This window comes from Lissotriton helveticus, chromosome 11 (assembly GCF_964261635.1).
Source record: "Lissotriton helveticus chromosome 11, aLisHel1.1, whole genome shotgun sequence".
Lineage (NCBI taxonomy): Eukaryota > Metazoa > Chordata > Amphibia > Caudata > Salamandridae > Lissotriton > Lissotriton helveticus.
This window is the reverse complement of record NC_136072.1, coordinates 1127487347-1127513855: the sequence shown is the minus strand read 5'-3', so window position 1 is coordinate 1127513855 and position 26509 is coordinate 1127487347. Positions and strand designations below refer to the sequence as shown.

The window sequence follows — 26509 nt, the reverse complement described above, 5'->3', positions numbered from 1 at the left end:
ACTCTATGTGCTCTATCGAATTCTAGAGGGTTGGCAAAAGTCAGGTTCGTGGCTTTAGCAAACCATGATTCCAAGAACTGAATACACAACCCTTCTGAATCTTCGGACCCCTCCGGAACCCCAAAAATGCGTAGGTTCCCTCTTCTATTTCTATCCTCCAACTCAGCCAATCTTCTAGTAGTTTGGTCGGAGGAGATGTGCAGGTGTTTCAGTGCCGCTGAGGTCTTAACCTCCATATCTTCCAAACGACTAATCCTGGATTCTGTTTCTGTCAAACGCGCATTAGTGTCTCTGATATCTTGACGGATTGCCACCACTTCCTCTTTAGTGACCTTGGCTAGGTCCTCCACTTCATCCAGCCTATTCAGTATCATATCAAGTGCTTCCGTAGTAACTTTCTTTGTTTTATTCGGCGATCCCGGGTTCGAGTGGTCCGATTTAAGTCTTTTAAGGGTGCCCTGGTCTTTGGTATCCATCGTGAATACTTAGAGCCTTGAGTGGTGCCCTGAAAGTCCTTCTCCGGCAGGCACGTGGGGTAGATTAGACAACGCAGATCGACAGAAGAGAATGGTCGGCCAGTTCGCAGTTCACCAGTAGGTATAGCACTCCACCAGGTGGGTCCTGAAGTATAGGGTGTCACATAGACTCATTCAGGGTGTGCATGTGGTGTCATAGGAGAGATCACTGTAATCTGATGTCAGGCATTCTAGGCACTCAGCACAGCTACATTAACCCCCCATTGTCAGCTCGGGAATGTGTGCCTTTTTTCCTTCCCAGGGGCTAGTAATTCTGCCAACATTGCTCGTCTGGCGGCTTATTGAGGCTTATTTAAGTGAATAGCAGTGTGAAAAGTCACTTCATTTCGATTTCTCGGCATTACCGAGTGGCGGTCGCCATCTTGGTTAAGGTAAAGGAAGCCCCGGCATGGCCGATCGCACTTTACTCACGCGATCATTATCCTTATCCTGAAACTCAATTCACCGCTGGGCATTACCGCTGCAACATATGCCAATCCTCCTCGTGGTTGCAGACTTCACTGCCCCGTCGGAGATTGCTCAGTGCCCCGTTTCCGCTCCTCAGCCTACGTTGCCGCCATGAACGTCATGAGCCTCGCTCTGTGCAACTCCAATTCTGCTGCAGCTACAGCCACACAGAGCAGCTCACCGCATTCGGAAAGTATTCCGACGTCCGAATCCTTGGTCACATCTGTGATGCAGACTCAGGAAAACGTCCCAATTTCCGATATGAGAGCTCGTGACGGGAGGAGAGACGCTCAACATCGCCATCTTCCTCGGCGCCCAAGCCACGCCCCCCCTCTGATGGATATTTCTAATCGCAGGTTCCTAACCATTAGAACACTCAGGCACCAGACTGGATCTGCAAAAGTTTCTTCAGCAGCGCTCTGGCGCACCACTTAATAGCGTGTGGCTCAGTCTTGTTTCTATAATGCCCCAGAAGTGATGGACCAGATCCTATGTATAAACCCCACCCCTGCGTACCGATGTCAATTCCGGTTTTTCAATGCCTTCCGATGCAGTTCCAGAGCTACGCTCCCAATCTATTCAGAGTTATGTGGTAAGCATGCTGTGAGTAGTAGAGTATGCTTTTTCGGAGACGTGTAGTAGTGTCGAGACCGGCTCCTCAACAGCTCTCGCCCGGGTCCCGAACTGGGAGGACCCCTGAAGGTGTTGGCATATTTGGTGAGGGCATGGCTTCCTATTCCTACACGTAGTTGTGAACCACCCTCTTATTTGAGTAGTTAACAGTCGCTCTAGGTCCTGATGAAATGTCACGATCTTCAAGACAACATAGGGCATGAAACATGTTGACCGCTATCCTCACTTAATGCATCAGTTTCATTATAGCATGATACTTGATGAGATTGAATCAGTTAGGTATTCACCATCTGAATCAGTACTGGATCGTCTTCTGGCACCACCACTGGCGGCCGTCTGCGAGTTGGCACTAGGTATTCCCAAGGTGCTCGTTCTATGATGAAAGTGTGACTAAAAGCCGGCAACACTCTTAGAAACTGCATGACCCTTGAAAATCCAGATTATAGGACAATCCACTCAACAGAAAACCGAGACAGGTGAGGGCTTTAGGCCTCACAAGTGTGTATAGTGTGTATAGTGTGTATGGTGTGCATGGTGCGCATGCACAGCAAAACATGGACACACATAAAATGTCCTGACAAAGGGCCCAGATCCAACCGGGCTCTTAGATCGGGCCAAAACATGTTGGCACAGACATAAGGGGTACGATTGAACAATTATTTTCAATGAAATATCCCCAAAAATCAATTTGTGTCCATATGCCAGGTATCCTATAAATAAAGGAAAATCATTGGGTATACCTGTAGGTATTTAAAAAACAAATTTCCTGTATCCCTGCTTGTCTCGCTTGACTTAATTTAAGAACTTCCATTCCATCTTTGGGTGAGTCCACCCTGGTGGTATCATTCTACCAGGGTGTGGAAAGGCGCAGATGATGCACCATGTTACGATAAGTGAGTGAAGCCTCTAATCCAATATCTCTGGATATTCAAGAGGTTAAGACACAACATCTCCGCTTATGGCAGTGTTGCAGGGATTCTGCGCAAACACTGAACTTTGCAACCTATGCGTAGGAATATGGGGCCTTAATATATAGGATCTGTCATCCTACCACCTTAGTACCCCTAAGCTCAGGACCGACTATCAATAGTGTCTCACTTGCCCTCCTACTCGCATACAGAGGAACAAGTGATTACACTCCCCAGAACACAACACTCCGGACACTCTCAGGAATCGCGGTTACAAGATGCACCCTTTTGTTCACAATCTTGTACTTGTCCACATTAAGATCTGACAGAGACACAAACAAGTTTAAAATATTTAATTTAACTAACCTGCTCTATTAGGCAGTATACGTGCCACAATAAGCAGAAAAATGCCCAACACAAATACGGTCAGCATAGCAAGTAATCCGTAGATCATAAAAGGAGCTGTCATAGTGAGAGACAGAAAAGCCTAACCTCCCTCCCCTTGAAGAGACGCAGGATGACTATATATTAGAATAGCTCTGGGTGTTATCTGTAGACCCTGTACCTCAGTCTATAGACAATAGTTCTACATCATTGGTGCTGTCAGGCTCCTAGAAAGGCCCCTCTCCAAGTCTGTGTATTCCAATAAGACCAAAGTACGTATTCCCCAACAACAGCTGCATCTGTATGTTTTGTCTAGGTGCTAGGGCTTGACCAGAACAGAATAACAAGGGGGGTTGTTCGACCTTGTTCAGACTAAATCCTGGGAACTTGCAAAGCGTGTACATAACAGCAAGTTCTCATGTGAAAATATCTAAAGAAGCATTTGCAAAATAAACTCATGTAGTAACGTGTGCAATGCAGCGGACAGTCTACGGCGTGCTCATGCTAACTTAGGGAAGACAACAATGTCCCCGTGAGCCATGTGACAGTAGGATCCACTTTCTTTCTTCATCCTATCTCATTGATAATGCCTGTTGCTATTGTGTGTAACTGGATGCAATGGTGCCAGAAGATGATCCAGTACTGATTCCGATCTTGAATACCTAACTGACTTCGGCTCAATCTTGTCAACTGTTGTCCTACGAAATAACAAAAGCACAACCTTTTATCATTTAGTCAATGCGCCTACCAGGGCGTACACTGTAGCAGTGACTCCGTTATCTTTTTGGCTCTGACTCACAGGAAGGGACATCCCAGAGTGTAGATGATCATGAGCCTCTTGCTACACAGATGAAGCCTACTACATGGATTTGCAAGAGGCCAGTGGGATTGACACCTCTCCTGAGGTAAGGCTTGGCTCACCACTTGGGCCAGCAACAGAATAAAGTACCTCCTTTGCAGTAGCGGTCTGAAGGGCAGCTGAAATCTCTGGATTTGCAGCTGCCTTCAGTTAAGAGCAAAACGAAAGTCCTGGAAAATATGCAACCTGGGCCATCTACTACTGAGCCCTTGCTTCTTTTAACAAGGCTCTCACTGATACCTTTACGGCTACCTGTTCATACATTTTCCTGCTCACTCATACATAGGCAGGTGGCGAGATGTTACAGACCTGCTCCTGTAAACTCCGGTTTCCGTATCAAACATCCAAACCCAGAGATCCTCGTGTTTCAAGCCTCAATGAGTAAGGTGAATTCCAACTCATCTTCACTACTCCTCCGAAAGGAGAATCACACAGAAATTAGGCCAATGGCAAGATTAAATTCTCTTCTTCTCGTCTGGCATTTTGTTCTGTAACAGCTGTCAACTTAGATACGCTATACACATGCCTTCTAGGACATGACCAGCGAAATCTTACCAGCGGTCCCGGAAGACCTTACAGCCTCCTTGGCTCAGACAATTAATGATGGAGAAGACAGAGTCCAATATGTTATGCGCAATGGTCTGGATACTACATATTGCCTGGGGAGGGCAATCGGCACCAGACTTGTACTTTTTTGACATGTATGGATGCGTTCCACAGTATGTTTAAGCAATGTACTCCCTTTTCGACATCACCTTTGATGGGCCATGCCTTTTCGATGAGAAGACTCTTTGCATGGGAGTGTCTTCAGGAAAGTCGAGCTACTGCTTGTTCCTTAGGTCTGTCCATCCCTCTCAAACAGATACCACACCAGTTTGTAAAGTTCAGAGGCTATTCCAGATGGCAAGTGCATAGACAGTCTTGCCACCCAGTACAGCAGTCACCCCAATCCTTTCAAGGCCATGGCCATGGCCTGGCAGACAGCGCATGACCAGCAGGCAGATTAGAACTCCCATTCTGCTTTCCCTGCTGCAACAACCACCAGTCCACTTTAGTTTGCCCTTAGTGGTCCATGCCCATCCAGTTGGGGCAGTATCTGTCATTTCCTCCCTGGTTAGAGAGCCATTGCGTCTGACAGATAGGTCCTACAAATCATTGAACATGTCTATGCCCTGCATTTTGTTTTTGCCCCACCAAATATTCCACCACATCTGAATGAATGTCAAACGAGCACCTGTCCATTCTGCTGTAAGAGAGACTCTTCTTAGGTCAGGGATAACAGTCTTCCTCTACCTTGACACCTATCTCGGCTTACTATTGTCAGTCGAAACCCTCTCCAGACAATGGTGACCCTCCTGACATTGTTGCAGTTCTTTATCAGCGAGATGAAGTCACACCTGACTCCTTCACAAAAGCTTATATTCATTGACGCTCTCTTGGACACAGTACCGTTCCAGGCGTTCTTTCCATGGTGAGTCCAGGACATTCAGGCTGTGAATCCTGATGGTTCAGCCTCTGACCTAGATCATGGTGAAAGCCGCTCTGAAGCTTCCTGGGCTCTTAGCTTTCTGCATCCTCCATATAAGATAAGCCTTATGGCACAATGAAATATGAAGTTCCAGTGGGCACAGGATTAAGGAAATCTGACCGGGGTTACCCAGAAATTAGAGGAGACCGCTCCTGATCTGCAGTGGTGGTGGTGGTGGTTTGACCTGAATTGCTCTTGCGGACCCTCTTCCTTTTCCCACCCAGAGCTGATGGTTGTGATTGATGTGTCCCTTCTGGGCTCGGAAGGTCGCCTTCGTAAACCCACCTCTATATCATTCTGTTGGAGTTGCTAGTCAAGTATCTTACTCTGAAAGACTTCCTGCTGTCATCAAGAGGAAGCTGGTGCAGGTTCTCTTGGACAAATACACTGCCATGTGATATTGCAACCAACAAGTCTGAGTAGGGTCTCAAGTCCTGTGCCAGGAGGCTGTGTACCTTGGGCTTAATTGTAGCACCAGGGCATTTCCCTATTCGTGAACCACCTGACAAAGTCCTTTAATGTCAGAGCTGATGAACTGAGCAGGTGACATCTAGAAGATAACAAGTGGCATTTACATCCAGTGGCTCAGGGCGCATCTTCCCTCAGTGGTGAGAGCCCTGTTAGATGATGGTGATGTCAAATGTTTTGTGCGTTGGAGTTTCCTCTAGAACTGATGAGTTCTTGCTGGTATGGAACACAAGCTCCTACAGGCGTTACAACCCCTGCTTCTTTTGTCCAAAGTTCTGAAAAACATCAAGGAAGACCAGGTCCATGTTATCCTAATGTCTCTTGATTGAGCCAAGACAGTGTGGTACCCAAAACTTCTGGGCTTGAGTATCTGTCCACTGATGAGGTTGCCACTCTGTGAGGATCTTCTGTTGCAGCAACACGGCAGGGTTCTCCACCTGAAAGTGTGTATTCTAGACACAAATGCTTGGAAATTGAGCAGCAGCAACTGACTGTATTTGATCTGAAGCCTGAAGTGGCTGTCATCCTTGTTGCCGGGCTGCCTTCCCGAAAATCCATTTATGCCGGGTGATTGGACACATTTGTGGTCGGTGTGACTTGTACCTTACAAGCAAAGTTGTCGGATGTCCCTTTGTTGGTTTTATCTGTGGACCAGCCATACGTTGAAGTGGGCACTGTTAAAGGTTATTTGTTTGCCATTTGAACTTCCTATGTAAACTCACAAACTGTTCTTGTTTAAATCACCTGCTGTGATGAGATTTATTAAACGTTTAACGTATGATCCCTCCTAAGCAGTTTGTGCTTCCTGCGCTGAAACGCCCTAACCCCCTTTGCAGCCGAAGACAAGGTATGCATGCCTCTCCTTCCAGCCCATTCCTTGTCTGCGTTCGATGATGCTTAAAGGCCGGATTGGCCATAGTGGGCCCGGGCGTTTCCCTAGTGGGCCACCTGGGTGGGGTCTGGTTTTGGACACCTGGGGGGGCTGTTTTTGTTACAGGGGGTCCGGTTTTGCAATATCAATCCCCTGTAACAAAAGCAGCTGCAGTGTTTTACATGTGCACCAACATCCCGCCCCCCCCCCCCCCCAACACCCCTTGCACCCCCTCCCCCCCCCCCTCCCCTGTTGGTTCGACTCAATTGCCAGTGCCGGTTTGCGTTACTAGTCCGGTCCTGCTTAAAGGCCAAAGTTTTAGAAAATCCAAGAGGAATCTGCATTTAGGCAGAAGCAGATCTTCATCCATCCTCATATTGGGAAGATCTCCACCAAGGCGTCTCCAACAAAGACTGCAGAGCATTTGCCAAGTACGTGGAGTTTAGTGTTTGAGGATGAATATATGCCAGTTACCCCTTCAGATCCCTGACCACTGCCTAAGAGGCCAAGGCTACCAGCACTCCTTCTTGTGCTCCGCCTCCACAATATTGTCCCAAGGATCCTCTCACAGTTCTGCAGACATTACCAATTCTTGCACCCCACACCCAAACCTACAGTTAGGGCATATCAGTTGGGTATTGCTTGGTTCCTGTAGCACAGTGTGCACGGGACTCACACCTTGGCATACCCGGTCCACTTAGGATGTTGCGCTGAAGTGTATAAAAAAGTGACCAATGGAATGCTTCAAATAATCTCAGCCCATAGTATATATTTGGAGCTGCAGCGCAGTCCATCGTTATTTTGCACACCATTCCACCTTAGTTTAAATCCAGCCATATAAAAATCATGTTTCACCCATCTGCAGTAGGAACAGTGCAGGCCGAGCTGCCAGGCCACTATTACTTTGCAAGATACTTTCATCCATGTCCACAAGGACAGGGTTGTTGTTAGCACTAACCGTAAATTCCTTCCTACGGTTGTATTCACTTTCTACCTTAATCAGACAATCAAGTTCAAATTTTTTTCTCCCTCAACCTGAGACTGGCAGAAATGGCTCTTCATTCAGTAGATGTTTAAGCACGCTAAACTATGCTACATTGACAGAGCTGAGTATATAAATCTCAGCAACTTTTGGATGCTTTTGAAAAACCACCTAACAATCGCCAAATATCCATACTGGGCAAAGCCAGGTGGATTGTTAAATTCATCCTAACCTGCTACATCAAAGCTAAAATAACCCTGCCTATCCTTCATAGGGCAAATTCTACCCACAAGAAGACTACTCTAGTGGCTTTCTTTGTAAACATTCCCATAGCCATTGCACCACAGCTACATGGTCATCTTCACATACTTCCACAAAACATTATTGTGAGAATTTCCTAGCCCATCAGGTTAGAGTTGGCCAAAGAGTTTTGAGCACACTATTCCGACATCTGCATCCTCCACTGACTGATCACCCCTGTAGGGGAGCACTGCCTTGCAGTGTATGCAGAGCATATGTATCTACAACCACGCATGCTACAAATGGGAAAGGATGCCTCCTTAAGTGTCTGTTCGTAGCGTCTAGTCTAGTCAAGTCAAAGAAGCTTTATTTCAGCTATTACAGCCATAAAAGCACATATAAAATGATATTCTCCATAAAACAAAATTCATAAAATAACATGTTGATTAGAAACTAAAAAAAATTCAATTGTCAATAGAACCCCCAAGTAGTTGAAAAATAACAACATGTAGACGGTCACGCCCCCTGAAATCAATAGTCACGGGTGGGGCAGCAAACAAGGGCAAATACTATTGCAATGGCATCATATTCCACAATAAAACCAGTATAATCAATTAAAAAATCACTTTAAAAATATAAATAAAACAAAAAATATTAAAAAAGAAATTCACAGCCTAAATTTTTACAGATTTAGGATCGCAGTGATGATCATAAGACAGGATTGGCTAAGTTCCCGGGTCAGCCTCTCTAAAGACGCCTACGTTTGCATAACTTAGCAAATAAAAATGTGGAGATTGCAACAACAAAAACTGGGCGAGTATCGTATTTTAGTACCCTGTAGAATTCTCTATGGTTTCTTATCCCCAGATTTCTGCAAAGTTGAAGGACCCATTTAGATCTGGCCCTTTTGTGTGCCAAGCAGAAGAATAACACATGAATTTCAGTTTCTTCCGCTACTAAGCACCCCGGCCAAAGTTGTTTAGTAGCGCCCACCCACTTATTTGTAAGCGCATGGAGCGGTAGCGTTCCGTGCCTAAATTGCAGAAACAGTTTCTTTGCTGCAGGTGGTTGAATAGAATCCAACTCCAAATGATAGTGCTGTTTTGCATCCAGGAACCCAGAGGTCAGGCTGGAGGAGTCTACTATATGCAAAATGTGTGCCAATTTGTAGTCTTTCAAAGCAATTGCTAGTGATTTTTTAGAGATGGCTGAACATGACTCCTCTGGTGCCGACCATAGATCATCCCTCCCTATAGCACAAAATGTGTTCCTAATAAAAGACAACCACAAGATATTCCCCGCCCCCAAAGTAGACATAACAGCTTTTAGTTCCTCCCTATAATATACTAAGTCTGGCGTGCTCCATAGCCGTCACCAGTAGAGAAGTGGATGAGAAGCAATCAGGTCTGCAATGGGAAGAATACCCAAATCCACCCTTAAGCGTATTAAAGGGTACTTTTGGGCAAGCCCAAAAGATGTCTTATAAAATTATTTTCTGTCACGGTAAGGACATTAGCTGAACAGTGACCCCAGAGTTCAGCACTGTACATTGGTGCCCCCCTCGCTTGGACCTTCTACATTTCTACAGGAGGACTTATGACCTTTACAGCACAACTCCTATGTATTTATTTTATTTATTTATAAAATTTCTATAGCGCACAAATACCTACCGGTGTCTCGGCGCTAGAGCTTACAGATTGCAAAAGGGTTCCTATTGGGAGTTTACTGATTAAAAAGCCAGGTTTTTAGATGCTTTCGGAATGTTAGCAGTGATGGGCTAAGTTTAATGTAGGGAGGGAGCAGGTTCCACAGTTTATAAGCGGCAACCACAAAGCGTTTGTCTCCCCATGTGGGTTTTTTTGTGCGTGGGATTTGAAGCTGTTGGGCTGCAGATGAACGTAATGTTCGACTAGGCGTGTAAACACAAATAGCCTTTTTAAAAAATTCTGGTCCAATGTTGTTCAATGCCATATATGTGATACACAAGGCCTTAAACTTCGTATGGCTTCTAACCGGCAACCAATGTAGTTGACGAATGATGGGAGAAATAGATGAATACTTCGGTGTGCCGGTTAGAATCCTTGCGGCAGCATTTTGAACAAGCTGTAGTTTGTTCAAAACTTGCTCCTGCGCGTTCAACAATAGGCCATTACAATAGTCCACCTTAGACAATACCAAAGTGGACATTAGGGTCTTGCCTGCATTTGGAGGAAGAAATGGAAGCAATTTCTTTACCATTCTTAGGGTAAAAAAGGAGGCTGAGACCACTGCGTTGGCATGGCTGACAAAAGCTATCTTGTTGTCGAATAGAACCCCCAGATTCCTAACTTTGGATACTGGTGATGGAGGACTTCCTAACTCCGAAGGCCACCAAACTGGGGACCAAGACGGGGTCAGCTCACCAAATACCATGACCTCAGTCTTGTCAGAATTTAACTTTAGACAATTCTGATCCATCCAGGTACTGATGGCTCTCATACCCTCCTGGAAGTTAGCGGCCACTGCTCCTCCATTTTTGTGGATCGCCAGGACCAGCTGGGTGTCATCAGCGTATGAGGTCAGTCCAATACCAAATGACTTGATCACCCTCGCCAAGTCCGACACGTAGATGTTAAAGAGTGTCGGACTTAGCGAGGAGCCTTGGGGGACTCCACAAGGCAGAGTGAAATCCGGAGAGTAATAACTCCACATCTTCACAGACTGCTCTCTATCAGCCAGGAAGGATGCCAGGAGTGCTTTGGCTTTGCCCTGAATGCCTATTGCAGCGACACGGTCGATCAAGATGGTATGATCGACCGTGTCGAAGGCTGCAGACAAATCTAACAGTATTAGGACCGCTGCACCACCCTGGTCCATGATTATCCTGACCTCCTCTGCTGCCTTTATCAGAGCAGTCTCGGTCCCGTGGCCCTTCCTGAACCCAAACTGGGTGTCATCCAGCAGATCGCTCTGATCAATATAGTTCGACAGCTGTAAGTTCATTGCCTTTTCAAAAAATTTTGATGGATAGGGGAGCGAGGCAATAGGGCGATAGCTTTTAGGCTCTGATGGATTTAGGGTCGATTTTTTTAAGAGAGGTTTTACAGTGACTTTTTTCTAGATTGAGGGGTAGTCCCCTGTCCAAAACATGGCATTACAGATGTTAGTGAGCACCGGGGCTATCAGATTGGATAATGGTTTGAGGATGAATGGGGGACATGGATCCAAAGGGGATCCTGACTTAATATTGTTCATAAGTTCTTTCATAGCCTGTTGGGATAGTGGGGAAAAAGCCTCAAAGGTTGGCTTAAGGGACGTGAGAGGGATCTCCAAGCAGGCTGAATCAGTGATAGTTCTTTTAGTAAAGTTGTTAAAGATGTCTTTGACCGTTGCCTTAAAAAATTCCGCTACCTTATTGCAGAAAATTTGAGATGGCTCTGTGGTGGCAAGAGCTGGTGGATTGGCTAATTTTTTAACCACCTGATATAGCTGTTTGCTCGAATTTTGAGCTAGTTCTATCTGTGTACTATAAAAGTTACATTTTTCTGCAATTATGAGTTTTTTTTGTAGCTTGACAAAGCTTTCTTGTATGTATCTCTGTCATAGTTGCCGTATTTCATACGCCAACGCCTCTCCAAATTTCGGCATCGTTGTCTTTCAAGCCTTAGTGGTTCCGAGAACCACGGCGCAGAGGGTTTAGTGCGGTTTGGCTGCATCTTAATGTTAGGTGCTAAGCGGTTAAAGGCATTGTTCAGCCAATGTCCATAGTTATTAGATGCTTCATGTGGATCAGATATGTCTTCTGGTCTCATGGACTCCAAGGTATTATGTAAAACGGTGGAATCAAGGTTTTTCCAGTCGCGACATTTAATCTGGGGTCGGATGGGAGGGGATACATTTTTATGATTCCTGACTAAGATCGTAAATTTCACTGCCGAGTGATCCGTCCATATAAGCGGGAACACTGTAGGGTAAGTCATATGAGAATTGTTTGTAAATAAGCCATCCAGAATGTGGCCTGCTTGATGAGTGGCTAAGGAGACCCGCTGTTCTAAGCCAGCGGCCGAGAAGTCCGAGATGAGAGTGGACGAGTCTTTATCTGCAAGATTTTCTAAATGAAAATTAAAGTCTCCCAATGTTGTGTAGTCCGAATTGGCGGCTACTGGTTCTAATAGGAAATTGAGGGATTTCAGGAAGGGTATGCGTGAGGTAGGTGGTCGATACAACAGAGTTCCCTTAAAGGTTTGTATAGGGGAGAGAGTAATAGTGAAACCTAAAACTTCAGCAAAATCGCAATCTAATGGTTCTGTTTTTATAGCTAAATTGGCTCGGTGTATAATAGCTAGACCACCGCCCCTTTTGCCGGAAGATCTGTCTAGTCTGATCACATGATAGCCGTCCAGGGTGGCTATACTAAAATCTGGGCCAGATGCTAGATCTGCCCAGGTCTCAGTTATAAACAGAACGTCTATATTTTGGTTGGCTATGAGTTCCGCCACGTCTTCCCTATGTTTTATAAGAGAACGTGCATTTATAAGTGTGCAGATTATGTGTTTATCTTCGTTTCTAGGGACCAGGAGGGATGCTTGCTGTGAGTAAGGTAACGTAATCTTATCCTGTGACTCGAAATACAAAAACAACTTGCAGCATCTAAGCCCAACACTAGTTGAGAGGAGTAAGCAGGGCATGTGAATCTACATGTCCACATGCTATGAACAGATGCTTACAGGGTAAGTAACATTTTCCTCTGGTTAATACTCTAACTGCTGATTGAGCACTGCCCTCCCACCTCCCCCTTTTGTGGAGTTGCCTCTTTTTTAGGATCTAAAAAGGTTTCAAGTTAGTATTCAGCACACTGGTGATAACATATGTTCACACTCTGCATCTGGGGGCATGGAAAGGGAAAAATTTAGAAATGTACGTCCGTGCAGATCGGCAAGATACTTTTATGCGGCTCCGCTCTAACACTTCCGGGGAGGTACAGAGCCGCAGAGTGCCATCAATGAGGTAGTGGGTTCTCAGCTGAAGAAAAGTAAATTGATCCAGTCTTGCATCTGGCAAGTATACGAAGGAAAGAAATCTGTGGTGTGATAGAGTATCCGCCTTCGAAGATAAGAAACCTGTTTGTTGTATAAGAGTTCGAGGCATGTGGGCTGCTAAATTCACATCTTAGCATTAGATCGCCGCCTAGTGTTGGGCTCGGATGATTGCACATTGTTGTCCTGGAAGAGTCTTCGAAGTATCCTGAGATAGGTGGCTCCTCCCCTGGACTACAGTGCGCATGGGCATCGGCTCCATCCCCAGATTGTTTTTTTCCGCCATTGGGTTCGGATGTGGTCTCGACGTCTTACTGTCGGAACCAAGAAAAACTAACTTTTAGCGGCCAAAAGGCCTCGATTTTCTTGCGTCGGTATTGTCTGCGCACGGTCTCGAGTCTTCCGTCTCTTGGAGCCGGAATAAGCGGAGTTTTCTTCGCTCTCGGAACTTTGAGGCCTTCTCATCGCGACACGACTGCAAGCCTTTTCGGACATGGAGCGGAGCCCGTTTAAGTACTGCCCGCTCTGTGGGTCCAAGTACCCACACATCGATCTACACCCCGTGTGTAACAAATGCCTTTCGCCTGACCACGACGACGGCAAGTGCAAGTTGTGTGCACAGTTCCGCTCAAAGAAGACTCTCAAGCTTCGGCGCGCGATGCGCATGGAAGCTAAACAAGCGGCCCCGGATCCGGAGAACATCTTCGGCGACCAAGACGAAGAGGACCAGGGTCATCATCTCCAAATCTCCCCACCCGAGACGGAGGTCGAGGCGGATCCGGGAGACGACGACGGAGTCGCGGGTCAAGGCCTTGAATACGTCGACGAGGTAGGAGACGACGATGAGATTTATGGGGCCGCGGCGGATAGCTCAGCGGACGAGCTCTGCCCCGAAGGTTACGAGGATACCGACCGGGACACGGGATCGCCTGTCGGCCTTACCCAAGACCCGTTGCCGCAAGCCACAGCCCCGCCTTCGGGCCCGGCCGCGGACTTACTTGCTGGGCAGACTGTTTCGAAACCGAAACCGAAACCATCGGGATCGACAACACCTAAAATGGCCGACCCGAAAACGAAACCGAAAGTTAAGGACTCGAGTGTCCCTAAGATGGCTGCCGTGCCGGTGAAACCAACGGTGCCCGCAACCCCATCGACTCCGTCGACCTCCGGTCCGCAGAAGTCGAAGAAGTCCGTCGATTCCGATGCTGCGAAATCGAAACCGACGCCAGAGGAGGGGTCCTCCAAGAAAGATGGTCGGCACGGGACAGCGGCTACGACGCCGTCAAAACCCGCCAAAGTCGGCTCCAAGGAGGCTACGCAGGCACACGGAAAGAAGTCTGTGCCCCGAACGCAGGAATCGGAGGCGGTAAAGACAGGATCCGCGCCCAAAACGCACAAGGCCCACAAGGACGTCGGATCCGAGGGGAAAATCAGGCCATCCTCGTCAGCGCCGACACAAACTGTGAGTGTGCCGTCCCCCATAGCCGAATCACTGAAAAGAATCAGGGAAAAGGCCTTTGCCCCGTCGGCTCCGATACCATTAACGCAGCCGCGAAAAGACACTCCAGAGAAGCCGTCTGGGAAACTTCTCTTTATTTTGCCGCCGAAGGAGGCGCCAAAAGCATTTTCAACCAAATCGGCACCGAAACAGGTGATTTCTTCACCGACTGGCCCACTTCCACGTCAGGTACTCGAATCCGAGGACGATTCGGAGCATTTCATCGACGCTGACACAGGCAAACTGACCCTCTATAAGAGGAAAATCACTTCGGAGCCAGTGGACCCCTATGTTATCCCACTAAAGAAGAAGAGGGTGCCCCTTGACGCCTCAGGCCTCACGGAACCAATCCAGCCTCCTCCGAGACGGAGCCCTACTCCCTCCCCAGAACACTCTGCGGGTGAGGGGTATGATGAGGACGAGCAGTACAATTTCCCAATCAATGAACCTGATGTGCAACCGGATTCATATGATGACACTGGTGACCAGAACACCCAAGGTGCAGGGCAGGATCCGCAGCCTTTTAATGCACGGGCATCCCCGACTGAGGATTCAGCAGGTTTTCATGCACTACTCGAAAGGGCGGCAGCCAATCACGATGTGGACATGCATGCCGACCCTGTTGAGGAAGACTTCCTTTTCGACACTTTTTCAGTCTCTGAAAGGACAGTAAAGACACTGCCTATGCTTAAAGGAGTCCTCAAGCATGCTGGGGACATATTTAAGGAGCCTACGAGAGCGAGAGTGGTCAACCCTCGCATTGAAAAAAAGTACAGACCTGCACCTGCAGACCCCGCATACATTCGGGGACAATTGCCACTGGACTCTCTTGTGGTCGCCAATGCCAGGAAACGTGCCAACTCCCAGACTACGGGTGAAGCTCCTCCCCCGGATAAGGAATCCAAAGTGCTAGAGGCAGGGGGCAAAAGAGTAGCTGCACAGGCATCAAACTTTTGGCGCATCGCCAATACACAGGCGCTCTTGGCGCGTTATGATAGGGCGCACTACGACACCCTAGAACAGATTGTACAACACCTGCCTCCACAGTTCCAAGAGGGCACCAAACTGCTTATTGAGGAAGGGAAGCTAATCTCAAACGCAGCCATCAAGTGTGCACTTGACGCTGCGGACACAGCTGCTAGAGCTATCAACACTAGCGTTATGCTGAGACGACAAGCGTGGCTCCGCATCTCAGGGTTTAAACCGGATATTCAGACAACAATTCTTAATCAGCCAGTCAATCCTGATAGTCTGTTTGGTCCGGATGTTGACACCACCCTAGAGAAAATAAAGAAAGACACAGAAACTGCTAAGTCTATGGGGGCCCTACAGTCACAACAGTTTCGTGGCAGCAATTTTCGTCGCTCAGGTGCACGTGGAGTCACCAGAGGACAAATGGGTCAACAATCCCAGTTCGCAAAAGGTGGAACACAATCCTCGTTCACTAAACAGAACAAGGGAGGTTACAGGAATAACAGCAACAGAGGTCGCGGCAGAGGAAACAACAGCTCCCGCACCTCTACTCCCAGCAAGCAGTGACTCTCTGTCACTGCCCCCCGACCACCTAACACCTGTCGGGGGGGAGACTGCAGCAGTTCCTGCCCGTCTGGAGAAACATCACCACAGACAGGTGGGTGCGACAACTAGTCCAGTATGGTTATTGCCTAGAGTTGAAGTCCACTCCACCCAACATCCCGCCAAGGCAACGGCCTATGTCCGCAGAGCACTTGCTCTTATTGCAGCAGGAAGTAGTGGTGATGCTGCAAAAGGGAGCAATCGAGCTCGTGCCGGTGGGGGAGGAAGGCACGGGGGTATATTCCCTGTACTTCCTTATTCCAAAGAAGGACGGATCTCTCAGGCCCATTCTAGATCTACGTCCCCTCAACCTGTACATACTATCAGAACATTTCCACATGCTTACACTGCAACAGATTCTTCCCTTGCTAAACCAGGGAGACTTCTTAGCAACCTTAGATCTCAAGGATGCTTATTTCCACATTCCACTACACCCGTCACACAGGAAATACCTCAGGTTCACTATTCAAGGCAGGCACTACCAGTTCAAAGTCCTACCCTTCGGAGTCACAACAGCCCCGAGGGTGTTCACCAAGTGTCTGGCGACAGTAGCGGCGCACCTCAGGAGGCAGAACATCCATGTCTACCCCTACCTAGACGACTGGCTCGTGCAAGCCAAGTCAGAGCAACAGTGCGCCGCAGACATGTCGACTACAATTCACCTTCTTCACGATCTGGGTTTCTCCCTGAACTACCCAAAATCGCATCTTCAGCCGGCGCATGTCCGGCAGTTCCTAGGTGCAACGATCAACACCCTGACGGCCATGGCTCAGCCAAACCAAGTCAGGATAGACAGCATGCAGGCTCTGATCCAAAAGTTCAGGCCACAACACTCGCTTCCAGCGAGAGTGTTCATGCAATTGATAGGCATGATGGCCTCCTGCATCTTCATAGTCCCTCACGCACGGCTACATATGCGCCCGCTCCAGGAGTGCTTAGCGAATCAGTGGACACAGGCTCGTGGGCAATTGACAGACCTAGTGTTGGTTACCAGTCGGGCATACGACTCTCTGCATTGGTGGACTCCACACAACCTTTGCAAGGGCCGACTGTTCCAAGAGCCCGTGCCGCAGATTGTCCTGACAACGGACGCATCTCTCCAGGGATGGGGAGCTCATGTGCTCACTTACACAGTGCAGGGACTATGGACGACGCAGCAACAAAAGATGCACATCAACTATCTGGAACTGATGGCAATCTTCATGGCGCTCAAGTCCTTCATTGTACATCTGTGCAACAAAGTCGTGCTAGTCCGGACGGACAACATGACCGCGATGTACTACATTCAAAAGCAGGGAGGCACCCACTCGCCACAGCTGTCTCATCTGGCTCAGAGCATGTGGAAGTGGGCCATTCAGAGGAACATTTTCCTCATGGCAGAACACCTCCCAGGAAAGGACAATCAGATGGCGGATCTGCTCAGCAGATACAGCCATCAAATGCACGAGTGGGAGATACACCCATCTGTTCTCCACCCGTACTTCCAGCAGTGGGGTCATCCGGAGATAGACCTGTTTGCCACAGCAGAGAACGCAAAATGCCAACTCTTTGCCGCCAGGTTCCCTCACCCACAGTCGCAGGGGAATGCGATATGGATGAACTGGTCAGGCAAATTTGCGTACGCTTTTCCGCCAGCCCCTCTAATACCGCTGGTCGCAAGAAAGCTAAGGCAGCACGAGATGACTCTCATCCTGGTTGCTCCAACGTGGGCGCGCCAGGCTTGGTACACCACGTTCCTCGAACTCTCAGTGGTGCCGCATCAAAGACTGCGCCTCACGCCCAGTCTTTTGACGCAGAACCATGGAGACATTCAGCATCCAGATCCACAACAGCTCAACCTGGCGATCTGGCTCCTGAAGTCCTAGAGTTTGGATACCTTAACCTACCTCCGGAGTGCATGCACATCATCAAGGAGGCGAGGAAACCAACCACTAGAGCATGCTATGCTGCAAAGTGGAAGCGTTTTGTCATTTACTGTACAGCCAATGACATCAACCCGCTAGATGCATCTATCCCCAACATCATCTGCTATCTGTTGCATCTTTACAAGTGCAATCTAGCGTACACTTCCATTCGGATACATCTATCCGCCATAGCGGCTTATCTCCAGAACAGGCAGCACCTCTCTGTCTTCAGGGTGCCTGCCATTAAAGCCTTCCTTGAAGGTCTGAAACGAGTCATTCCCCCAAGAACACCGCCAGCTCCGGTGTGGAACCTCAATGTCGTTCTCACCAGACTGATGGGACCGCCATTTGAGCCACTGCACTCGTGTGAACTCCAGTTCCTTACGTGGAAAGTAGCTTTCCTTGTAGCTATTACGTCTCTGAGGCGTGTCAGTGAGCTGCAGGCGCTCACAATCCAAGAGCCATTCATTCAAATCCATCCAAATAGGGTAGTGCTACGCACTAACCCCAAATTCCTTCCGAAGGTGGTGTCACAGTTTCATCTAAACCAAACTATTGACTTACCAGCATTCTTTCAAAACCCGCAAACGGTGGCGGAAAGAATGCTCCATACCTTAGATGTACGGAGGGCGTTGATGTACTACATAGACAGAACACAACCCTTTAGAAAAACAAAACAACTCTTTGTTGCCTTCGCACCACAACACAAAGGCAACCCGATTTCCAAAGCAGGGATAGCCAGATGGATTGTTAAATGCATCCAGATATGTTATCAAAAAGCCAAGCGCACTTTAACAATACCCCCCAGAGCGCACTCCACACGCAAACTGGGGGCATCCATGGCTTTCCTAGGGAACATTCCTTTGGAGGATATTTGCAGAGCAGCCACGTGGGTTACACCACACACCTTTACTAAACACTACTGTGTTGATGTGCATTCCAAGCAGCAAGCTGCTGTAGGACAGGCTGTTCTGAAGACACTTTTTCAGGTTTCTGCAGCTGGCACGGGCAACCGCCGCTGATGGAGGGACTGCTATGTATTCTATGCTAAGATGTGAATTTAGCAGCCCACATGCCTCGAACTGAATATGCTACTTACCAGTATGCATCTGTTCTTGGCATGTAGGGCTGCTAACATTCATATCGCCCGCCCTCCTCCCCGGTGCCTGTCGCAGCTGCAGATATACTATTGTATTTATTCATTAGCATGGACATCCTTTACACTTTTCACTCCATCTTCTGCCACAATGGCGAAAAACAATCTGGGGATGGAGCCGATGCCCATGCGCACTGTAGTCCAGGGGAGGAGCCACCTATCTCAGGATACTTCGAAGACTCTTCCAGGACAACAATGTGCAATCATCCGAGCCCAACACTAGGCGGCGATCTAATGCTAAGATATGAATGTTAGCAGCCCTACATGCCAAGAACAGATGCATACTGGTAAGTAGCATATTCATTATTTTTGACACTAACCATAAATTAAAGTAAAATCATTTTAAACCTATTCTAATACACATTTTAACATTAAGCTTATGTTTGATTAAATACGTTTTTGATTACATTTTGTTCAATTATTTAATTTCTACCCTAAATGAATGTTCCTGGTGTATTTTCAATAAAATATAACCTAACTATTGTAACACTAATCCTAATTCATTTTAATTAGTTTGTTTAAATTATGTACTTTAATACCGGTCCGATCCTGAAAATAAGCAGTAAAATACTTTCTTTTCCAACAGCATATTGATGGTTTAATTGGAACATTTAAGTAAAGTTACATTATCATTGTTTTCTGTAGCCATGGTGTTTGTTACCCAGTAGACAGATTGGGTAAATGTACTGTCAAAGAAAAATGCAGGAAGACATTGTTAAATAAAATAAAGGGGACAAAATAAGGGTCGTCGGACAAACTGTGGTGCTAAGAGACCTGATCTTTAGAGAGTGGGAAAATAAATGTGGCATATTTTGCAAATTACAAAATTATTTAATTTTCACATTAAACCATTTCCCAGCTCAACCTTTCACTTTGCTCACATTTGACTACCTCCTTACCTTCACCAGGCTCAAGCAGAGAATCCTTCTGTCCTACAGACTATAATAATCCCATGCCTTTGATAATTCAGCGAGAGTGGGGCGGAATCAATAACACATCAGTGTTTCCTGAGCTGATAAATTTTTTCTCCGACCCACCTAGTCTTTCAAGGGCAATGTATTGTCATTTTGTAAAATCCGAGAGCAATATTACAGTGGCCTGGGCAATCTTCAAGATATCTTTCATGTTTACTCATCAGTCCATCGGAAGGAAATAAAACAATAAAAATACCCCTAAAAGCATGTCTCATGCTTTAGAGCTGAACCTGCTGTGGATAAGTTACATGTAGAAAGGTTAGTTATTGACAATGAATTCAGTCTCACAAAGTGTTTTACAACTGTATTGGGTTTTTAATATTGATCTGCAAGAATATCAACTCCAGTATATTGACTCAAACTATATTGTGAAGATGAGCATATTTGGGTAAAAGTAGATTTACTATTCCTATTCTCCCAAAAAGTGTGTGTGGAGTTAAGAAAACTTCAAATTTGGCAAAGGTGGAAGTGGTTTTATGGTTTGAGTTCTGATAAACCAAACAATGCAGTTCAGTAAAGGACTATACAAGGATACTTGCTGGGTCTCATGAAGGGAGGAAGTGTGTTATGAGTCGTGGCCAATGTAATTAAGTGATGATGAATTTGAAATTAATGTGAGGCACACCACAGGAGATGTGGTTTGTCATTCGCCGAGTGAGATGTCAAGGTTGTATTTGAGTTTATTTGCTGCCTAACTTTGAAACCTAGATTCATATGCGTTCTGCCTTTTGTCTGTTAGATATGAAAATTAAACAAAGTTTACAAAAAATGAAGTAGAATATTTACCTACACAAACTTTTTACCTAGTGGTAGTCTATATTCTCCAGTCAGTTTTTCTTTTAGGTTGCGATCTTTTACCTTGATATTCTGACATACAATCGTCCCACAAACCAGTTGCTGCTGGCCAACAAGCAAGCAATGGCTGCTGTGTCTGTGTCAGACACACTTAAGCCAGTACAGATAAGTCACAATGCGGATTGAGGCATTTAACCAAGCCAATAATTGGTGTTTGTCAAGGGACTATAAGCACCATTAGTGGTATTATTTGCTAACGTCAACTTTTCTCTCTCTCATTCTCCAGGCCAACAACTGATGTTGACTGCGGGTAATAATGCTGTTCCACCCCAGGCCAATTTCCCATATGGTTACACCGCACCACCAGGATTCGCCCAGCCGGCTGCAGCACCTCCACCTGCATATGGTTTCAACATGTAGATTCTTCCATGTGACCAAGTGTTCCCCATCCCCCCTCGAATCACCTCTGCGAGAAGCGTGCAAGGAACCCAGCGGCACAAAGCAGCTTCTTCTGCTCACCACACGGCCTTCGTGGGACATGAAGAAGGTCGCCAGTGGACTCTGCTCACTGATATTTATTATTAATGAACTGTTGCATTTTAGACCTTCAAAGGAGTCTCCTGTGTGTCTCTGCTATTATTTTGGCTTTGCAGCAGGAAACCCTGTGGCGTTTTTGTGATAGAAACCAGAAGGCACAGATTCAGTCGGGCGACGGAGGCAATCTCCAAACTACACCTTGTGTTAGCTCTAAAGCCCAACTACTGAGCAAGCGGCAGCATGTTGATTGAGGAAGGGAAGGGATTCGTGATTCAGCCATCTCATTCTGGCTGATCTTACATGTGACACATGTGCACATTGGAGGCTTGATTTGTGTTAGCCAGTATTGACAAAAGGACTGATATGGTGGCTTTTCCTGTGCCCCCTCTGCTTCTCGAGAGCTTGGACCAAGTCATGGGGCAAGATTCTCTTTGATGCCACCTGTTTCCCTAGCCTCTGTTTAGTATCTGACACCTGCTAATCCTCTAATGTAGAGAACTATTATGCTCCTTTCTCCTTGTCCTCTGTGCCTGACCTTTAGCATTCTGGGGGGTTGTGATTTACTTTATACCTGTATGGACTTAGACAATACGGCACAGGTATGCTGTCCTTTCCCCCACGCCTTCCTGGTTTAGTCGCCTCACTCTACAAAGGCTGAGCTGTTTCATTTTCCAAAGGCATGACCCAGGCATTATTTTGTCTTTTCTGTGTTAGTTTTCTGCTACTTAACCAGGTTTCTCAGCTATGCTGACTGCTGCTGCATCACAGTGAGTCTTGGCTCTTGCTATGCTACAGTATGAACCCACAGCTGCTTCTCCCTGCTCCTTCGCCTGTGCCATGTAATGATTGTTGGACATCCAAATCATTTAGCTGTGGGGGTTGTAAACTTGTTTAGCATTTTGATGCCCATGTCTTTGGTTACTGAGTTAAGCCTAATTCTGGTTTATTTCAGTGAACAGACTTGGCTATTGCATTTTTTTAGTTTGATGAACCATCTCATTGATATCTCAGAAGTATTGGCCGGTACTGAAGGAACAAAGAAAGGGCAAATGTTGCATATGACTGTTTCCGCAACCCCATTTGTGTGTTTGGCTTTTGGAATGTGTCTTAGTGTGTCTGCTTACCTGTGTGCGTCTGTTTTTATGTTGGTTTATTTAATCTCCTTGCTAGCGTGTGTTTGTCCGCATGTTTGGGTTGTCTAGCGTACTTCCCTTTGCCTGCCTGGCCCTGTGATTGTGTGCTCGCCTCCGTCTTATCTGTCTAAATGTCCTCTTTTTCTGTCTGTCCTTTTGTCTGTTGGCTTTTTCTGGTTCCTGTACACCTGCCTACCATATTGTTATCCTCAGAGTTCCAGATGACCTTGAGTGTCTGCCAGAGGCTGCATGCACCTGGTGTCCTTAACTGCATGCTCACATGACCACATGCTTGTTGGTGTATGACTTGAAAACAGAGCAATTAGAAGTACTTGAATGAAAGTGTTTCTAAGTTGGACAACACAGACATTCTACCTGTACTGTAACCGGGCATACGTTTTCAAGGATTATCTAGGGACCCAGTGGCTTTAGTAAACTCCCTAAGAAAAAAGCGTCTTACTTGGAGGAGGGCGGGGTGTGAATCTTTAAAGGCAAGGGTATGTTATCCAAGAGAGCCCCTACACATTGCTAATGTGCTGTCTTTAGAGTGCAAGCAAGCATGTGGTCAGAACTTTTTATCATTGGTAGGCATGCAGAATTTTGTGGTCCCATGCATTTCATGTTGATGGCTCTGGGGAGAAGAGTGCAATGGCACTGAAAGCTATTCAAGGTTTGCCTGGGAGATACTTATTATACGCTAATGCTTGAAGTTCTTGGCCAACCACGTGTCAAGAGGCAAGGGTTGCATATTCCTACCCATTCTGTTTTCTTGATTGCTGCATCAGGTTTCACACCCTCATCCTGCTCTGCTTTCAGACTGCATATCACAGCTCACTACAGGTAGAAGGACCCGCTGCCTCAGCTCAAAGTACTGTTTTGTTTTCTGTTTTTGTTGAGAGAATGCCAACAGAGATACTTTGTGCCACTTTTCAAATATATTATCCTTAACATTTTATGTACTGAAATTAGATAACTATGTATAATTTATGATAATGAATCATGTGCTAATCCTGAATAGTGTGAAGAAAGAAGTACAATTATAAACATAAACCAAATCTTTGTAGTCCCTTGTTTCTGGTGCCTTTTGACTTCCTTTCATTACATCATCTTATTTTCCTCGCATACATTTTCGTTATGAGTTTATTTTGGGACAAATGCTGTGCTCCACTGTGGGGGGAAAATTGGTGGTATAGTGGTGCAATAGGTAACCACTTTTCCATTTGCCTACTAACTCCCAAATTAAGTTAATCCTGTGTTTCAGGTTGATGACACCATTTATCGTTCATTGATTACCAACTTTGAATTATTGCCAATCATCAGACTGGTAATAATCAAAATGCCTCGTATAGCATGAGTAAATAATCACATTTAAGACAGTATTCTTTCCACTTCTACGTTTTAACCTTTTTACAGTCCAGTGAAATGGATAAGCTAAGCTGCACACCACAAACAGTCTTCAGAATTTTACTGCAACCTCTGTGCTGTGAAATGCCTGGTTTTGCTCTGGTCTCTTGTGAGGATTTGAAAAAATTACTGAAATGATTCTGCAAAAAGGGTGATTCGACAACGCTTCAACCCCAGATGAGAACATCTTTAGGGAAAGGTTTTGTTCGAGGCATGTGAGCTGTAGATCACATGCTTTGCAAAAGCCTACCATCTAGTGTTGGGTCCGGATGTTCCAGTCATGCGGTAGGTGACTCCTCCTTTCGGTGATAGTGCGCTTGGGCATCGACAGGTTGTGTTTTTTCTGCCATCGGATCGGATCTCAATCGCTGCGCTCTGGTTCGACACCGTTTCTCGGGTTCCCCTCTGTGTGCAATCCACTACCATAGACTGTATTGTTTCTCGATTGTCTTTCCCATCTACGTATCGTTTCCATTCAAAGTATTCAATCGGAAGATTCGTAGAGGGCCCATTGGGCCTACCAGTGTCAGGCACGCTAGCAGCTGATGGTACAGATTCTATTTAAATTCTGTCCTGGGTGTCACTCTAAGAAGTCTGCAACTTGTGTCTATCCCTGGAACACGACAAACAGGACTGCGACGCGTGCCGATCATTTCGATCCAAGAAGACGCTCCGTGACAGTCTGATCGGCGTCACGAAATGCATCAACAAAGCGGATCCGCACCGGATATCTTCGGAGAAGAGTCCGACCAGGAAGAATTCCACGCACAAGGAGCCTAAGAAGAGGAAGAACACATCTCCATGTCCTAAGCCTACTCCTATACAGAAGAACATTTAACACCGGGTCAGCGTACAGTGAGTACTGACACTCCCCTGCCCCAATACTTCCTGAAGAAAAAGGCTCCGGTCCTTCCTCAGAGAAAAGGTTTCGAACGCCCCGCCCTCCGACTCAGCACTGAAACATACAGCAAAGCCTTCCGGCTCTGAATAGAGTCGGCCCCTTTCGGGCACCGATCAGAAATCTTCAGTATCGAAATTCAAGCATGTACAAGTGATCATCCCTTCGGCACCAAAAATTAAATCTTCGGATCCAAAACCTTCAATTAATTCCAGTGCCAAAAACCAAACCACTATCTCTTCTATCCAAAGAGCCTCGTTTCGACGCTCCGTCTTCTAACACCGATCCGAAACAAAAGGAACTGGCCATCAATCCAGACACAGGACATATTAATATGAAATTACCAACTAAAAGGAAACCAGAATTACTAGTGGAATACCACATTCCACTTAAAAGAAAGAATGTGGGTACTAATCCTACTCCTCCTATTACACCTTCTTCAACCATTGACCCAAATGTATTGATTACACCCACAAATTCTCCACAAACTCAGTCACCCGATCACCAAGATGATGGGGTTGGTGATATACTTCAGGACATTATTCCTGATCCATGGGAGGAATACAATACAGATCCTAATACTGATAATGAACTGGATCTATACCCTTCCAAACCCTCCCCACCAGATGAGAATATAGGATACATAGAGCTACTCAGTAGGGCTGCTGAGTATCATGGGGTACAACTTAAGAAGGATTTTCTCTTTGAGACTTTAAGTTCCTCTCAAAGAGCAACACAAACGCTACCTATGCTCAAGGGAATGCTTAAACACGCAGACGGAATTTTTAAAGACCCTGTATGTGCAAGGATTGTTACACCCAGGGTAGACAAGAAGTATAAGGCGGCACCTACTGACCCTATCTACATTAGGGGTCACGTTCTATTAGACTCCATGGTAGTCTCTAACGCTCGCAAATGAGCAAACTCAGACCACAGGAGATGCCCCTCCTTCTCATAAGGAGTCCAAACTCCTAGATGCCTCTGGCAAAAGAGTAGCTGCGCAAGCAGCCAATCACTGGTGAATTGCAAATACCCAAGCTCTTTTAGCTTGCTATGACAGGGCTTATTAGGATGAGCTATAAAAATGTATATTTTTGCCAGCTGAACATAGGAGTAAAGCTAATGACCTATTTCAAGAAGGAAAATTTATTTCCCACACATCCATTAGGTTCGCTTTAGACGCAGCTGATACCGCAGCTCGCGCAATGAACTCTAGCGTTCTGTTATGGAGACTGAAAATTTCTGGGTTTAAACTGAGGTCCAAGCCTCTATTTTAAATCAGCCCTTTGATAAAGAGCACCTCTTCAGGCCTCCAGTAGATACTTCTTTAGAGACGATAAAGAAAGATACAGAGGTTGTGAAATCCATGGGGGCTTTGCAGCTTCCTTCCAATCTGGGCTCTTTTCACTGCTCCTCTTACAGGGGTGGCTCAAAGTACATATCAGAAAATCCCTCCTCATCTTACAAAGTCGCCCTTTTCAAGAGGTTACTTTAGAGGAGGATTTAGAGGTAATAATGGCATGGGAAGAGGTATAGGGAACTCAACACGTACTTTCCCTGCAACCAACAAACCATGACATCCTTACTCTACCCCCGATCATTCCACTCTTGTTGGGGTTCGTCTCTCCCAATTTCTACCCATCTGGAGTACAATGACCTCAGACAGATGGGTTCTACAAGTTATCCAATATGGTTATTGCCTGTAACTTACCGCCACTCCCCCAAACATTCCTGCTAGATCACACATGTCTCAAGAGCATCTCA

The 26509-nt window shown here is 46.3% G+C and overlaps 1 protein-coding gene across 2 annotated transcripts in view; it reads left to right on the top strand.

Moving 5' to 3' along the window:
- CLTCL1 (clathrin heavy chain like 1) overlaps positions 1–23498 on the top strand; it is a 330795-nt gene extending 307297 nt beyond the window's left edge. For both annotated transcript variants that reach the window (XM_078667862.1, XM_078667861.1), the window contains exon 32: positions 21060–23498. In XM_078667862.1, the coding sequence (XP_078523988.1) occupies positions 21060–21193 (134 nt within the window). In that variant the 3' untranslated portion in view covers positions 21194–23498. The remainder of the gene's footprint in view (positions 1–21059) is intronic.
- Positions 23499–26509: the final 3011 nt, after the last annotated feature.